Source organism: Carlito syrichta, unplaced genomic scaffold, assembly GCF_000164805.1.
Source record: "Carlito syrichta isolate Samal-C Ts95f unplaced genomic scaffold, Tarsius_syrichta-2.0.1 Scaffold287916, whole genome shotgun sequence".
Classification (NCBI taxonomy): Eukaryota; Metazoa; Chordata; class Mammalia; order Primates; family Tarsiidae; genus Carlito; species Carlito syrichta.
In genome coordinates, this window is record NW_007232012.1 from 349,003 (window position 1) to 366,400 (window position 17,398).

Below are 17,398 nucleotides of genomic sequence, written 5' to 3' on the forward strand. Positions count from 1 at the left end.
CATTGAACAAACACATACTTTGTACCTGTCACTATTGGAAGGATACGGTGGTAGACAAAACAAAGTCCTTGTTCTTTCGGCGCTTACCTCATAGAGTGGGAGACAGACAATCAATAAACAAAACATCGGAGAATGATGAAAGCTATAAAAGAAGAAAATTATTTAAGGGCATTAAAGGTGATGGGCATATTGTTTAAATAGAGTGGTCAAGATCTTTAAAACTTTAACATTGGAACAGGTATCTACATAAAGAGACAGCATGACACATGAGTATCTCTGAAGGAAGAGTCAGTGACCAAAAGCATAAAATATGTGAAAATATAGCTCAAAATGCATGAAAAATAAGCATAGTGATTATTGGATCACACTATAACTCAGCCCAATTATTTGACAAATAGGCTAAGTTCTGTTCTTTAAAAAAGACTTTTTGAAAAAAATATAGCTTTGGCATTGTTTGAACTTTCCTGAGAATCAAATGAAGAGATGTTTTGTAAGCCCAATATCCTCTTTGTTGAATGCTACTGAGTTTTAAAGTCGCTTCTGCTAAAATAAAATACTACTCTGAGTATCCCATTTCATCTTTTCATATAAGTTTGATGCTATAATGATTCCCCATTTTACAGATCAGTAGACCAAGGCAAAGAGAAGCTAAGTAACTTGAACAAGGTCACCAGCCACGCACGGAGTAGCAAAATCTAACAATATACAACTTGTATTGTAAATGGATTAAGTCATTCTTTTTCCCTGAAAATGTACTGAGTAATTACTGTGCTGCATCACATTCCGAATATAAAAGAAGTAGTAAGAACCATCCCTTTGTCAAATTAGACTTAATCTATATGTAAAGACAAAACCAACATACCACAAAAAAAGTGTGAAGTGGTATACTATGGGCACATATGGTGAAGGAGAGTAATTTTTTTAAAGTGTTGGTTGGTGTTAATATGAGCTGAATGTGACTTGGGGTTAGAAAATGTTGAATCTAACCTCCATTTTATTTTTTTCTGCCCTTTTTCATATAAGAAGCAGTTGCAGAAACTGGGGTGGTTAGCTTGGAGAAGAGAAGACTCAGAGGGGATTTGATAACTGTCTACAAATATTGGAAGAACTGTCATGTGGAAAAGAAATTAGATTTGTTCTATATGCCCCCAGGGGTGGAAGCAATAGAAAGATTTCACCACAATCTAAGAAAGGACTTTCAGACAAAATAAGGAGAACTCTAGAGCTCTCTAAAGATGGAATGGGCTTTTGGGAGATGGAGTGCTCCAATGGCATAGGCGGGACAGCCTCTTCAATGACATCTTGTACAGGGGAATCAGAGAAGAGTAGATGGATTACATGAATTTTAAGGTCTCTTTGAAGGCTGAGAATTTATTATTTTATCAGTGATAAATAAAATGTATCTAAATAATTAACCTCTTATGAAGTTTCGATCTTCTTCAAAGAGTGTTTTTTGTTTTGTTTTGTTTTGCTTTTTGAGTGGGAGTCTCACTGTATCTCCCAGGCTAGAGTGCAGTGGCATAATTACGGCCATCGCAGAGTCGACCTGCTGGGTTCAGGTGATCCTTCCACCTCAGCCTTCCAAGTAGCTGAAACTACAGGCACAGGCCATCACACCCAGCTTATTTTTTGGCTTATTGTAGAGATGAGGTCTCACCAAGTTGCCCAGGCTGGTCTCAAACCCCTGAGCTCAGACAGTTCTCTCACCTTGGCCTCCCAAAGTGATGGGATTACAGGCTTTGAGCCACTGTACCCAGCTCAAAGAATGTTTTAAAAAGTGCTCTTAAAATGTTTGGTTATTATTCCTACAACTCTGAGTGTTACTTCTGGTACTTAATTGATAATAAATAACTCTTTTGAGGTGGACTTTATATCTTGCTTGTTCTTTCTAGGTCTCCAGCCATACACCAACTACAGCTTCACACTTGCAGTTTGTACATCTGCTGGATGCACTTCAAGTGAGCCTTTTCTAGGTCAGACGCTGCAGGCAGCCCCTCAAGGTAATGAAAAAATATCCATGATTTGGGGAAAGAAATTTTCATATGGCATTTTGAAGTGAATTCTATAAACTCCTTCATGAAACAAGGAAAAAGGAATAAAGTTGGCAGGTACAAAATAAAATAGTATTCTAGGTTTCCATTCTTCGGGCTTGATTAAACTAAATGTAACTTCCTCAGGCAAATTTGTTTTGAATTATTTAACCCCTTCAGATTTGCTTTTCTGTGGACAAAAAAAAATTACTGCATATTTGTATATGAAGTTCCTCAAAAACTCAAAAGTTAAACAAATGTTACTAGGGCATCTAATGTATAATAAGCACCATACTCACTGCTGAAGTTGACTAAAATACTCTCTATCCTCAAGAACTTAAAAGCAAATAGAAGTGATAGGAGAAGAAACAGATCTATACAAAATGAGGGAATCTGAATGGTGATGATAAGAAATAACAAATGGACAGAGTGCTCAGAGTGATGGGTTGGAAGATTACAACCCATCATAAACATCAAGAAAAGGTTTATGGAGCAGATGACTTCTGAGATGGACCACAAGAAACAAGGATTTTGACAAATGAACAGTGGATGAGATGTGCATTCAGACACAGTTTGAGAGAATGTAAAATGGTATTATCACCTTAGAAGGCAAATTGGCAATGTCTATCAAATTTAAATTGTTAATTCCCCATGACACAGTAGTTCTATTTTCATCATTTAGACCAGAAACTACGCCACACTGCTCAAGGAAGAATATGCCAGGATGTTTATTGAGGCATTGTGTCTATTTGACAGCAAAATGTTGGGAGCAATTGAAACGCTCATGAAAAGGGGAATTGCTAAATAAATTCAACTCGTCGCACATTGTGGAATTCCATGCATCAGTTTAGAAGAATGAGATGATCAATTCACATAAAGAGGATGTTGTAGGACTATATTGATGTATATTAATATATTTCCTGGATAAAAACACATTGAGAAAGTGATATTTATTTTTTGATGGTAAGTAAGTAAGTGCATTTTAAAAATCTGGAAGTATACACAACCAACTGATAACAACGATTGCCTGAGGGTTGGGAACTGAGCTAAGTGGTATCATTTACTTTCAAAAGAAAAATATGTTCAGTAGTGTGTGCTAGTGATCAACTAATTATTTTGTTAATCTTTACTCTCTGCCTCTTTCTAATGTGAGGAAACTGAGGCATGAGTAAATTTCTAAACAGAAATGTTAATTACTATGGTAGAGTCCTGAACTACTTGTCCATTACTCTTCTAATGAAAGGGATTGTTGTTCCTCAGAATATTAGACCTGAACTTCCTACCAGTAAATGGGGAATAAAATGGAAAATTCCACATATGGGGCATATGGCTCCTCACCAGGAATTCACTAATGATGTTTTCTATATAAAGAATGTTTCATGTCAAAAAGCTTAGTGTTCCTTTGAAAGGAAGAAACCAGCAGTGGATTTTTTGGAAAGGTAAACTATCAAATGGATACTTTGATGGTAATGGATAATTTCTAAAGGATCTATCAACCAGTTTTGGCTGAAACTCAAGCCTGATAAAATAACAGGGTCTCTTCTTCCAGTTTACGCCACCAAATCCATATATTTATATTCACTGAAAATAGGCATCTATTTTCCCACTTTCTCCAACAAAATTTCTTGAAAAGAAATTATATTTTAAGACTTTAAAAAATGTAGTTTTCAACAGTACAGGGGAATGTGATATGGGAAACACTGTCTTGATTTCTTTTTTTAACTTTATGCACCTTTCCTTTAATACCAATAACTATGCAAAGAAATAATAAACTGAATAGACTTTCCTCTTCAAAAGAAACATGAATTTCGATCCATTTTCTGTATGTGTCATTTGTATATAACTTGTATATAGAATAAATGTAGTGTGAATACTAACTTGGGAGTTGTAAGGGAACAAATCAGCAATAATATCAAGCTCTGTTGTTTTACTACAAAGTGGAAAAGATAGATTTTAAATTATTAACTCAGACATAACTAATTATAAAATACCAGTTTTGAAGCAAATCAGGCATAGTTTGGAGATCTACTATTTGAGTGTTCTGAGTGGATGTGGAGAGAATGAAGAGAAGCATTTGTTCATAGCCAGCCTGAGCTCTTCTCCTTTCTCTCTCACTTCCAATTCAAGATTTTTTCAAAAGTTAATACATATTACAACCTTATTTATTAGTTGTGCACAGTTCTCTACAATTTTATCATCATAGAAGATTGTGTACCTTTATTCAAATAATAGAAAGAGTTTGAATTGGATTAGTACTTTTTTTAGAATAACTGTCATCCAAGTGAGCTCTAATTCATTTTAGAGATAAATCATGCAGAATTGAAGGCATGCTCTTCTCTAGCATTGCTATGTGGAAAAGAAAAGGGAAAAAGAAGACCAATCTTTCTCAGTTTCGTTCCAGATTCCTCTTCCTTTGCTCTTCTTTTAACTGTATATCCCCCCTTAGCCTCTTCCTCTACACTTTGTACTTAAAACTCCACAGTCTCCTTTGGAATACCCGAGAAGTGGCTTTTATAAGGAAGTCTGGGAGCTATCAAATACTAAGGCTCTCACTAAGGCTACACTCATGGGTTTAAAGCTTAGGTATCCACTTATCTACTAGATGTTTATATTTGAGTGTTTTTCAAATACTTTAATCTTAGTACCTCAACACTTAATCTCTCCCACTCCACTACACCCTCCCAACTTACTTTCTCGCTGTTTCCCTCTCTCAAATACCACCACCTATCACCTAAACTCAAAACTCAATGCTTTCCTTTTCAATATGTAATATATACTTCTTCATAAAATCGCAATTTAAAATCTTGAATAATTTTTTTAAAACTTTGATCTTCTTTTCCATTCTTTCTGCCACTCCCTTAGTTCAGGTCCTCATAACTTCTGTGAATCCTCCTAACTACATTACCTGCCTGTCTTAGTCATTTAGCCTCTTTTTTACATCCTCCACCCAATTCTTTTTTTTCTTTTGACAAAATAGGCATATGTCATATTAGTCACCTCCATAAAACCACATTTCTTTCCAGAAGACATAAATCCATATCTCCTTAGTAAAGCAAAATGGAACCCTCAAGTTTTAACTTCCACCAGTCATTTAAGTCTTTCAGTCTTCCCCACATGCCACAGAATGCACTAGCTGTGTGACGTGTGTGCAGTCCCGCCTTGCTTTCTTGTTTCTCCAGGACTTTACATGAGCTCCCCGCTTTCTGAACACCCTTTCCCTATAGCCTCACTCAGTTAACTCCTACTCTTTCAAAACTTTGCTCAAGTGTCTCTTCTGTAAATCTCTCCTATGATCATCTACTTTCTGTGCATTCCCATCTTTTCCCTCAGTCTGTCAGGTTACCCTTCCTAAGTGCTCTAACAGACACTGCACTGTCTTCTCTTAAAGCATGTATCATACTGGAATATAACTTTTTATTGTCTCATCTTTATCCACCATGATCCATTAGCTCCCTGAAGGGTAAGAATGATATGTCTTTATCCCCAGAGCCACAGTGCCCAACACAGAAAATGACATGAGTCAGGTAGAATGTTGAATGAATAAATTAACAAATAGTAAATAGTCCAGAAGCAAATGCATCTCTGATATCAGCTAACATAAAACTAGTTCTTATCATCAGATTTCAGGAGAAAACCAAACCACAATAAATTTTGGGAATTTTGAATTTAAACGAATATTTGTAGGCAATATTGCATGGAACTCAAGATAAATTTCAAATAAATTCTTTAGACACATTCTTTTTCTGGTAGTCATTGTATCAAGAGACCCACCAGGATTTACTTGTGACCTTTTCCCCTTTAATCTCAGCTAGTTTGTCTTGCCTTGTTCTCCTAGTTTATTTCCCTTACTACCATTCATTTTCTTTTCTCAAGCTGCCTCAAATCATCCCTCTATTACACAGTATGAGTTTTTCTGGTGCCACCCGAGACTCAAGTTGAGGAGTAAAAGGGGAAGAGGGGCAAATTCTCCACCTGGCACTCATTAAGACATCTCACCAAATGTGAATGTTACTCTGACAAAAATTTCTTGCAACCACCAAGATACAAGAGGATCCAAAAAAGCAGAATTTATTCTTTAAGAAATGTGTATTTATCCTTACATGATTAAACTTCAGTCACCTTCCAAGTACTCTACATTTGATGTAATATACCTATCAAGATGCTTTTTCCGCTGCTCAGGAGAATTTTTTAGCTTGTCGATTTGGATCCCTTTTAATGCTTCTACTGTTCTTGTTTCACCTCTTCTACATGGGCAAAACATTTTGTATCTGGGGAAACAAACCAAAAAAAAATTGCTCAAGGCAAGATTGAGTGAATAGGAAGGATGAGGCATGATGCCATTTTTGGTAAAAAACAAAAAACAAAAAAACTGCTGAACACTCAATGCACTGTGGGCAGGTGTGCTGTAAATCACTCATCATGAAATGGGCAAACATATTGTAAGAATCTCCAAAAAATATTTCACTGCAGCCAAATGCAGCCTCTTACAATGATGCTTGCTGGTACACTGATGCCGATGGGTTCTTAGAACACTTACCTAGTGGGGGTAGCCTATACTACAAGGGACCTGTCCTCCCAAAGATAATTCTGGATTTTATTTGGTCCCCCTTAACAATGTCTCCATATCACTATGCAAGCAAAAATGCAGCACTTACTAGTTATATGTTTGAACTTCATCTTATTAATCAAACCAATAGACTCAGGGTTATTACCAACTTGAATTAAGCTTCCAACTTATATAAATATAAAACTCAACTTTTATTTAAAACTTGCAACAAACCGAAAATTCTGTTTCATTTTATTACATTAGCTCCTCCATATCCACAGGTTTTATTGACTGGTTCAAGCTGGAAACTAAGCTATAGCCTTTCTAGTACCTTAGTGATTTTTAGTACATCTTTCAAGGTGAAAAAGACATAACTGCAGGAAGCATATTAGGAATTAAGCCTTTATATTTCATCTTTTGAATCAACAAATTAATATTGTGTTTAAATCAGAGCTCTAATTGATTGGTTGAGTCATCTTACTGCTGTTGGCAGAGAAACCCACACATAAATGTGTGCTGTGATTTGTGGGTTTTTCCAAGTATCTAGAACAAAGCAAGTGATCAGAACAAAATGAGCTACTTTCTTCTCAGGAATATATAGCTCCTTAAAAAGTTGATATTTTTGAAGCATTTTGAACTCTAGATTCTTTCAGGATAAAAAATTGCATTTTGTTATCCTGAAAATTTTTCTTCTAGAAGTTTACAGAGTAACTTACACAAAAGATACAATCAACCAAGAGCTATTGATTACAGGGAACTTAATATAGAAATGAGTTTTCTACAGCTCCAGAGGAGAGTTACAGTGTCTATTCAGAGCATAACTAGATGACAACATAAAGTGGTAGGACTGATTTTCTCCTTGCTGAGTTCGCCATCAATACATTTGTACATCTATAAGAATACTTGAAAGTTTGACCTTGAATTACAGTTACTTGTGTGTATATTTTATTTTTTTATACAAAAGTGTAAACTCTTTGAAAGAATGAGCCACATCTCAGTCATCTTGTCATTTCCTAGAACTGCCTAAAGTGCTTAACCTAGTATTTTGTAGGATTTTTACAATTATGTTTACAATAAATCAAATTCATTCAACACTTATTAGGCATTCAGTTATCCATGGAGATACATTGACAAATATGATAGAGATACTCCCTGCCCTCCTGGAACTAACTGTGCATCAAAGCAGGAGGGAGTGGACTACACAATCCTACAACATAAAAATAGTAATATGTCAAAGAAAGAAGATGATTATGATGTTCTGAATTGTAAGAATGAAATAGAAAAAGGGCATGTAGTAGAGAGCAGATTGGGACAACTTTAGATGGGGTTCGAGTTAGAGTTAAGGAAGAGTGGTAAAATAAAGCCTCACCAGTAAGGTGATATTGACACAGTAACTGAACAATCCGAACAAAATGTGAAAGTGTCATGGTGTCAGGAGCAAAAGTTTTCCAGGCAGGAGAAATGGAAGTGCAGAAACCCAGAGGTAGGAAAGAACGTGAAACTTTCTGGAGATAAACAGGAGTCTGGCATGGCTGGAACTTTGCAAACAATGGAGAGGGTGGTGGCAATCATGCCAGAGTCAGAAAAATGTGGAACTGCACAGGTCATGATGAGAAATTGGGATTATACTATATGAATAAATTCAAAGAGTTATATATTTCATAAAGATTACACTGGCTTACTTATATACCGTATGCACTTTTATAAAGGTTCTGTAGAATAGGGAAGGCCAAGATTTAAAATATGGAGACCAGTTTAGAGGCTGTGACAGGAATCCATGAGAGAGAGAAATGTGGCTTGGAGCAGGAGAAGTGGCAGTAAAGATGTGGAGAACTATATAGAATCTGCAGGGCTAAATGATAAATTACATTTGGAGCTAAGAAGAGTGAAATCTCAGGAATAATTATTTTGTGTGTGTGTTGACCAAGAAAGTAGATAGATGGATAAGATTGGAAGATGCATAGATTTTTAGACAGGAAAACCAAGAGTTCTGTTTTGGATAGTTTAAGTTTTTGATATTTAATTAGTCATCCAAATGGAAGTGTCAGGTAAACAGTTGGATTCTTGAGTCTGAAGTTCAGAAGAAAGTTTCAACCTAGAGACATGCATTTGGAAGTCTTCGGTTTAAAGATGATATTTAAATGTAAGACTGAATGGAGATCACCTGAGAAGTCAGTGTTGAAAGAGGAGAGGTGAAGGAAAAAAGAAGAAAAAAGAAAAAGAAAGCAGAAGGGAGGGGAGGAGAAGAGAGGGAAGGGGAAGTCTAGTCTCTGAGACAATGTCATTATGAGGTCCTGGAGGGGAAATGAGCCCAGAGGCACAAAGAGAGAAAAAAAAAAGCACACACAGCACTGGTGTGAGAGGGAAAGAAAATGTATGCTTATTTGTTGAATTGTATAACTCAGGTAAATACTAGATTATGCTTATCCCGCAGATTCCAGTGAATAATATTAAAGTTTAAGATCCCTGGATAGTCTCTCAGGTCTTGATTTAAATTACACTCAGAATTACAGCCAAGACAAGAAATTTTCCACTACCAGTTGTCTGACATTCACTTTCTAAAGGCAAATAAAAAATAAAAGTAATTAAAAAATTACACCCAATTAAGTATTTGTGTTTCTCAAAATGAGATTTTTAAAAATTCAACAGAAAAGATATTATAGTTCTTGAAGTGATTGTGTGACTTTTGATAAGGTGTTTCATTTTATTCTAACAATAAAACTTCATTGTGTTATTTTTTGCCAGGGGTTTGGGTGACACCTCGACACATTATCATCAATTCTACAACGGTGGAATTATATTGGAGTCCGCCAGAAAAGCCCAATGGCCTCATTTCTCAATATCAATTGAGTCGTAATGGGACCTTGCTTTTCCTGGGTGGCAGTGAGGAGCAGAATTTCACTGATAAAAACCTGGAGCCCCACAGCAGGTAAACTAAAAAAGCTTTAGCAATCATACCATAAGATTTTTATATTTTTTCAGGTTAAAAAAAATTGTTCCCTTGAAAGTTATTAACTTGTTTAATTAATTTTCTCATCATTGCCATTCTACAACTGACAAAAGTGCTGAGTCATTTAGTCCTCAGACTACATGAAATTCCTTAAAAAGTATAAATAAATAATTGGTCCTTTACTTAACATAAAAGCATGAGAATTTTTTAATATACAAAATATACAAAACACTAAAGTTAAAAATTATTAGATTATTTTCAAAACCCAACATTCCTAAACTAGTCATAAAAGAGATTTAAAGGATTTTGTTTTACATCTACTGTTGTTTCTTCTCATACAATGTTTTCTCTACCTGCTGTACTACATATAGATGTAGGTGGTTTTAGGGGAGAAGTTCCACATATTTGCAATTCACTCCCATTTATTTCTTAACAGAGACAAAATATATTTTACATCAACAGATGTTTTATTATAGAAAGTAGAGATCAATTTCATTTTATTGTACAGAATAGCAGATCAATTTTAACACATCTTTCTCTAAACATATTTCCTTGAACTCCAACCCATTTAAAAATGGGGAAGATTAATTTGAATCCTTTACAATCCACCAGCACTCCTCAAGACTTTCCTGAAATCTTCAAGAAAAGATATGAATTACTAACAGGTTAAAAATAAAGTTGGGAGCGGCTGAAATAGCAATGGTCTGGAGAGAATGTTGCCTGTGCTAATAAAACTACCAAGTCAAGTTTCTGGATAGTAAGCAAAGAATTTGCAATTTGTCACAAATTCAGAAATAAGTAATGGATACAAAACCCAGCAATCATTGTTCAAATCTGTTATGCATTGCCTTATCACAATTCTTTTTAATTATAGATACATTTACAAGTTAGAAGCCAAAACTGGAGGTGGTAGCAGTACTAGTAATGATTATGTTGTTCAAACACCAATATCGACACCAGAAGAAATCCATCCTCCATATAATATCACAGTAATTGGACCTTATTCCATATTTGTAGCTTGGGCATCACCAGGTAAGAACATAAAACCTGTGAGCATATGTATGTGACTGTGTGTGTGTGTGTGTGTGTGTGTGTGTGTGCATGTGTGTGTGTGATTGTAAATCACTTTAAAGAAAATTACTTTGAGATTAAAGTGGAACTGCGAATTTAGTAAATTAGAAGGACATAGTCTGTCTCTCGGATAAATATTAACAGAATTATCTAAGCCATACTACTGAGTATATAAACACATGAGTATATATATATATACAGATAGATATATAGATATGTATACTGTTTCATCAAAGCAATACTTGCAAGTTCCAGAGCCTAAAAATCTGTCTTTTTACTCATCTAATTCCAAGGTAAGTCATATAGGTCGGAATTACCTTGAACATTCATTTCCACAGGACTTCTTAGATTGGATCATTGGCATTATATTGTTCTCTCTATAATACATCAGTGAATGGGGAATTTGGAAAGACAATAGCCTACTCCGTCCATGTACCTTGCGTTGTGACCGGTTATGGTGGCTGAATTTTGCATCTCTAAGCTATATAGCTTCCATTGAGCCATTTAGTCACTATTGGGTTGGCTTGTGATTTAATGCATTATTATATTTTGATGTAGGCAACATCCTCAGGTAAAATCCTGATTGCATTAACACTGTGGAGTAAAGACTGGAATGAAATCTGCTTACTCTGTCTTTTAACATAAAGGACATATGGAGGACCTTTTTTCAAGTAGAATTTAAAACTGATTAAGGTGTTGCATATACCTCAAAAAATGTGATTTTGATTTTTAATATGTAGTCTTAAGGTGAAATTGAAATAAACTTTTATTGTCCCAAACAGAGTATGTCTAACAGCTCAACATGGCACTAAATAGTTAACAGCCATTTGATTCATCAGTAGATTTATCCCATAAAATAATTAGCAAGATATATTTTTCGTTGAATTGAATAGTCAAAACAGATAATATTGTATAGTTATAAAGATATAATGTAAAATATAAAGATAATATAAAACTTAAACTCTCATAAATATAAAGATAATATAAAACTTAAACTCTCATAACCCAGTTGCCTTGTGATATAATCTAAGAACAAAGAAAAAGGTTTCTTTTTTGCATAAATTCACAGAAGAAAATATATGAAGAGCTTTATAAACAAAAAAGTTTAAATTATACTAAAATATTAAATGTACCTGATTTTACCTGCTTTTGATTTAAAATAAATGTGCAGCACAATAAATTAAACAAAATATAAAGGAACAATTAATACTGGCAGTACGTGTCATAATATGCTATAATCTTTGTCTATGTTTTAGGAACATAGATATTCTTGAATTTTGTTCTTAATTTTAATGAGGGAAAAGACATAATTTCTACTGTGGGAAATATACAAATTTACAACCGTCTATGTGGAATTGATTTCTGCTATCATGGAATAGCATTGCTATCTCGTAATTTTTTAGTATTTTGGGGAGGCGGCATTTTTATTGTGGTGTTGTGTTTTTGCTCCACAAAAGAAAATGAGGCTGGAGAGAGTCAATTTAAGACCAAATTTAGCCTGTTGGCTGGAGATTTTTCAGATTCAGGTCAGGGCCATCTACAATTGGAATTCTCCAAGAACAATAAGGAAAAATCCAGCAAAGTTACTGATTTCCTTGCTATTTGACTAAGAAGTCCTGCAGTTTACCAAATGATCTCTTACTTTAACATTATCACACATATAAATTGCCTTTGTTCATCTAAAGACTTCACACTACTTAGTACTGATTTGAAAAATCTATTTTATGGCAACCAAAGTAAGACAAACAAAGCCAGGATTTATAAATCGATATTACCACCTATTTGATGACCTTAAACAGTCAGTTTCTCTCCCTAGGCCTCAGTTTTCTATAAAGTGGAGACAATGATTGTACCTATATGTAGGGTTGCTGTAAAGATTAAATGAAATAATTTGTATAATTAACATACAGTATCTGGTTCTGTATAATGTTCTATAGATAGTGATTATGATTATTTGAAGAATTAATTTTTGCTCCTAATAACTCATTTTACAAATGTTTGTGCTTCAACATTTGCTGGGTCCCGAAGTCCCCATTTTCAAAATGATAAAACTGCCTATTGTAGGATTGGGTTAGTAAATCTTCAAGACATATTTCAGATTTCCCACCATTATGTCATTTTAACTTTGAAGTCAACATCACATTTTTATGTTTAATGTGTAACGTTTCTATTTAGAAAAGTTCGTTGTGGAATAAGACACTACTTCTGCTTGTTTAGTATTAACTAAACTCTTGCCTACCTCAGGTTTTGTAGAAATTATTCTTTCTAGTCCTGCCTAGAAAAATATTGTAGAAATGCTTTGTACACTAACTCTGACCATTTAACCAGTGGTTAATAAACTTATAATATCAAGACCTGTCAATCTCTCAGTTTCAGATGCACAAAACCCATTATAGAAGCCATGTAATATATGAAAAGATTAAAATCTTAAATTAAACCTTTTTCCTAGTTCCTCGAAGGATTTCGAACTCAGTAAACAGTCAGATGATTTTGACTTGTGTATAATCTACAGTTGATTTTATTAGAAAGTACCTCATGCTGTGCTTTGATTTGGATAATAAAAACATTTTTCTATTACTAAGTAGTCACAAATATATACCTTAAACAGGAAGAAAACAAGTTTGTTCTAAGTGGAGGTTGTTTATTTGCTTATAATCAAGAGTTTTCTAGGAGTTCATCATACTCCTTGCCATTACAAAATGTTTCCATCATAGGCAGAGCTGAATATTGGAAAGACAGTTCATACCTGTAGTTCCCAAACATGAATGAACATTAGAATCACCTCGTGAGCTTGTGCAAAGAGATTCTCAGTCCCACATTTACCAAATAACAATCTCGGGATGGATTAAGAAAATCCAGAGCTTTTTAAAAGCTCTCATATGACTTTGTGATGATTATTTGAAGAGTTAATTTTTCTCTGAAAAAAGCACTTTTTGAAATAGTAGCCCGGAAGGCCAAGAAATAGAGCTAGGTATTGGTGAACACCAAATGATTCTGGGAGAATAATGTTTTACTGAGCATGTCAAAACCAAAAAAATTAATTGTGAAAAATAGTGAACCCCGAAGGGAAAATATCCATAGGACTACAATGATCTCCTGCAGCATGAAGGAACTAAATCAGAAAGTTTTATCTACTCATCCAAAAGTCTAGATAGAATAGACATGACTTAACAAAAGCGTGAATCACACACACCAAGCAGAAGTGATCAATTGCAATAATTATCTGAAAACATGAATCATACCAGTTTCTTTTCATTGTCTAAAGTCAAAGCAGCGATTAAATTAATTGTTTTTTTACATGCATTTTGTTTCGTGGTTAATGTAAACAGAGTAAACTTAGGTAAGTTTCTGGGAGAAAATGTCTACATGTTTATTAGAAACAGAAAAATTACCTAGACAATTACCTGGATTTTCAGTGTTCAAATTGTTGTTCCTATACTACCGATAAAAGTCTTAGTATATATGTATAAATATTATGAGTAAAGGGGACAAAATATAGCACATATGTGAAAATATCCAGGGAAAGAGTACTTGTGATGCTAATATCAAATATCATATACTCACACATACATTCATATTTCCTACAGAATTTACCATTTATTAAATTCCTACAATATGCCAAATAGTTTGATAAACCTTTTTTTGCCACCTTACCACAGTTAATTTTTGTGTAAACCATAGGAGACAGGTAATGTCATTATTCCCATATTAAGATAAGAAATTTGAATCTCAAAAAAAGATATAGTATACTCAAGGTCACACAGCACAGCCATGATTCAAATCCAGGTCTGTTCTCTGCTACTACCTTTTAAGAGCAATTCCTTTCTATCTTTGGCTTAACTCCTAAATCCAACTTAAACTTTTCATTTATTGCCCAAAGTCTCTCATATTTATGACACGTCAACTATGCTTTTTGAGAAATAGTAGCTCAGAGGGCTAAGAAACAGACGTAGGTGTTGGTGAACACCAAATGATTCTGGGACAATAATGCTTCACTGAACATATCAAGACCAGAAGAATTATCTGGAAAATGGTGATCCCATGAAGGGAAAATGTTCACATGGCAACAATACTCGCCTGCAGCATGAAGGACATAGTAACAGAAATCTTTACCTACTCATTCAAAAGTCTAGAAAGAATAGACATGACTTAAAACCAGATTTCAGGCCAGGCGTGGTGGCTCAGCCTGTAATCTCAGCACTTTGGGAGGTCAAGGCAAGAGGACTGCCTGAGCCCGAGGGTTTGAGATCAGCCTGGGCAACTTGGTGAGACTTTGTCTCTACAATAAATCACAAAAACTAGCTTGGGTATGGTAGTGTGTATCTGTAGTTCCAGCTACTTGGAAGGCTGAGGAGAAGGATCGCCCAAGTCTAGCAGACTGAGGCTGCAGTGACTGTGAGCATGCCACTGCACTCCAGCCTGGGTGACAAGAGTAAGACTCCAACTCAAAAATAAATAAATAAATAAAATCAGATTCCAGGTGCAAGAAGATTTTAGTTAAGTGAGGTGGGAGTGTGAATCATTTCTCAAATTTTGCAAAGAGATTATCCAAAGACTATTTTAAAGCCTTGTTGAACATTCTCCTACCTCCCAGTCAAATCCTGGTTCACTTTACCTTATTGTTACTCAATAAATGTCAGTAGTGATATCCCAAAATACTCCAAGCTCTAGAAAACAAAGATTTCTGCTCATGTGTATATCATTTGTACCTCCAAGTCAGGTGATGTCCAAACAACACTTTATTATAAATTTTTTGTTGAATTAATGGAGGAACAAAATGGTAAGCTTCCAAAATATATCATGCAGACAAATATAAATAAATTTTAGATGTTCTGCTGTGTAAGATCATTCAAACACTTGGTTTCCTATTAAAGCCCACACCCTTTGTATTAACCTTAAACACACACACACACACACACACACACACACACACACATTCCTTCTTTAAATACAACCAGGTCACAGATACATATTTTCCAAAGACTATTTGTTGTCTTATGAATGCATAATTTTTCATTTTTCAGATAAGGAAGTGTTGGTTTCTATGTGGAATGGGCCCCCTATTTAGTTGTTCTGTGGCCTTTGGCAAGCTGTCCAATGTTTAATTCAGTTTTCTCATCTGTACAAGAAAGAATTAAATACCTACCTTGTTTGCTTCTTCTATGAGATAAGTTAGATGGCATGGTAAAACATTTAGCAAACACTGAATAGACATTGGCCATTATTGTTTAAAACTATAGACAATGTAAGCCAGGCTAGTTTATTCCTAAACATCCCTTCTTACCTTTTATCATCTCAGAACCTTAGATCAGGAATTTCATATTCATATTAGAGAGAGTGAAGGATACATGTTATCTTAATAGGTTAAAAATTATAAAAAATAAAGAAGCAAATACTTCATTGAACATAAATGGCTAACTCAAAATAACAATGGAGAAACAAATTCCTGTTGCTTAAGAATTTAAACATTCACAATTATTTAAACTCTGAAGATAATAATGAGCCTTTCTAATTTATCAAGATGATGACTATATTTTGAATGGTTCTCGCCCTTAATCATGTTCTAATTAACAATGTTACATTCAACACAGACTTTTTCTTACTAAGGATGGTTAGTTACTTAGGATTAATTCATAATATGGAAATACTGGTGCTTTTACTTTAACATTTATCTCTTAATCCATTAAAGAAAGGAGATAGTAGCAATTCTTCTACTGAGAAATAATTTTAATTAATATTGCTAAAGAATATAAATACCTTTTATTAATCAAGTTTTGATTAAAGGTTAGCTAGCCACAATATGGCCTATTTATAGACATTAAACATCTTAGCATTGAGTTAGCTCATCAACTGCAGTGTATTAGATCAGATACTATCAATTTGAAGTCAAAATTGACATTCAGTTTTCTTAGGAATTGACACTGCATTAATTGGGATGATTCAACATTGACAATTGCTTCACTTTTGTGCAATAACCAAATGACAAGTAGTAGTGAGTTTCAGAAGAAAATGTAAAATTCACTTCAGTGATTTGTGTTTTATTTTGCATATTAATGAGCATATCTTTCATTATTGAGTCTTAATATATGCTAACCAATTTGTTAAGAGATTGACACGTGTCTTATTTAATGCTCATAATAAAGTAATGTAGTATGTCTATGGTTTTTCCCATTTTGCTATTGAAAAAAGTTAATTTAGACATTCTAAGCTATTTCTCTAGGTTATTCCTCAAGTAGATGTCAGTAGAGCCAGTTCACATGGGTCTGACTTAAAATTTTATGGTCAAAACCACTATGCTATATTTTTCTCACTATTTTTCTGCCTAAACAGTGCAGAAAGTAAATTATTTTTTATGGGTTCTACTGTGATTCAATTCGAAAGCTAAAAAACTAATTTTGTTTCAGTTATAGGAAATAATGAATGAGGTCAGCGTAATTCAAGGACATTCCCTCCAGTAGCCCAGTAGGGTTATTTTATTTGTAGTTCAAAACTTCATGGGATGCAATTAATTTGCCTTTGAGTAAATTGATTCCTCTGTTCATTTAAATAACTGAAAATGTTTGCTGAGCCCCACTCATGGGGCAAAGCATGATGCTGGACATGCTGCAAGTTAGAAAGAGGATGAGACACAGTCCCTCCTATCAATAACTCTACGATCTAGTAAGGTAGAAAAGGCATAAAATGATAACTATTATGCAACCTATGTCAAATGTCCATTCAGTCGGTATGTTTGTGTTCAAGAGAGTCCTGTTTCACGTCCACACTCCCAAAAAGGCATTATCAAAATACCCTTACCTACAC

General features: G+C 34.4%; 1 protein-coding gene across 1 annotated transcript in view; it reads left to right on the top strand.

The window, feature by feature from the left end:
* The window catches only part of LOC103255181 (usherin), a 465,104-nt gene that overhangs the window by 337,956 nt on the left and 109,750 nt on the right, over positions 1-17,398 (top strand). The window contains exons 36-38 of the mRNA XM_008053149.2: positions 1,893-2,000; positions 9,322-9,505; positions 10,401-10,558. Coding sequence (XP_008051340.2) covers positions 1,893-2,000; positions 9,322-9,505; positions 10,401-10,558 — 450 coding nt within the window. The remainder of the gene's footprint in view (positions 1-1,892; positions 2,001-9,321; positions 9,506-10,400; positions 10,559-17,398) is intronic.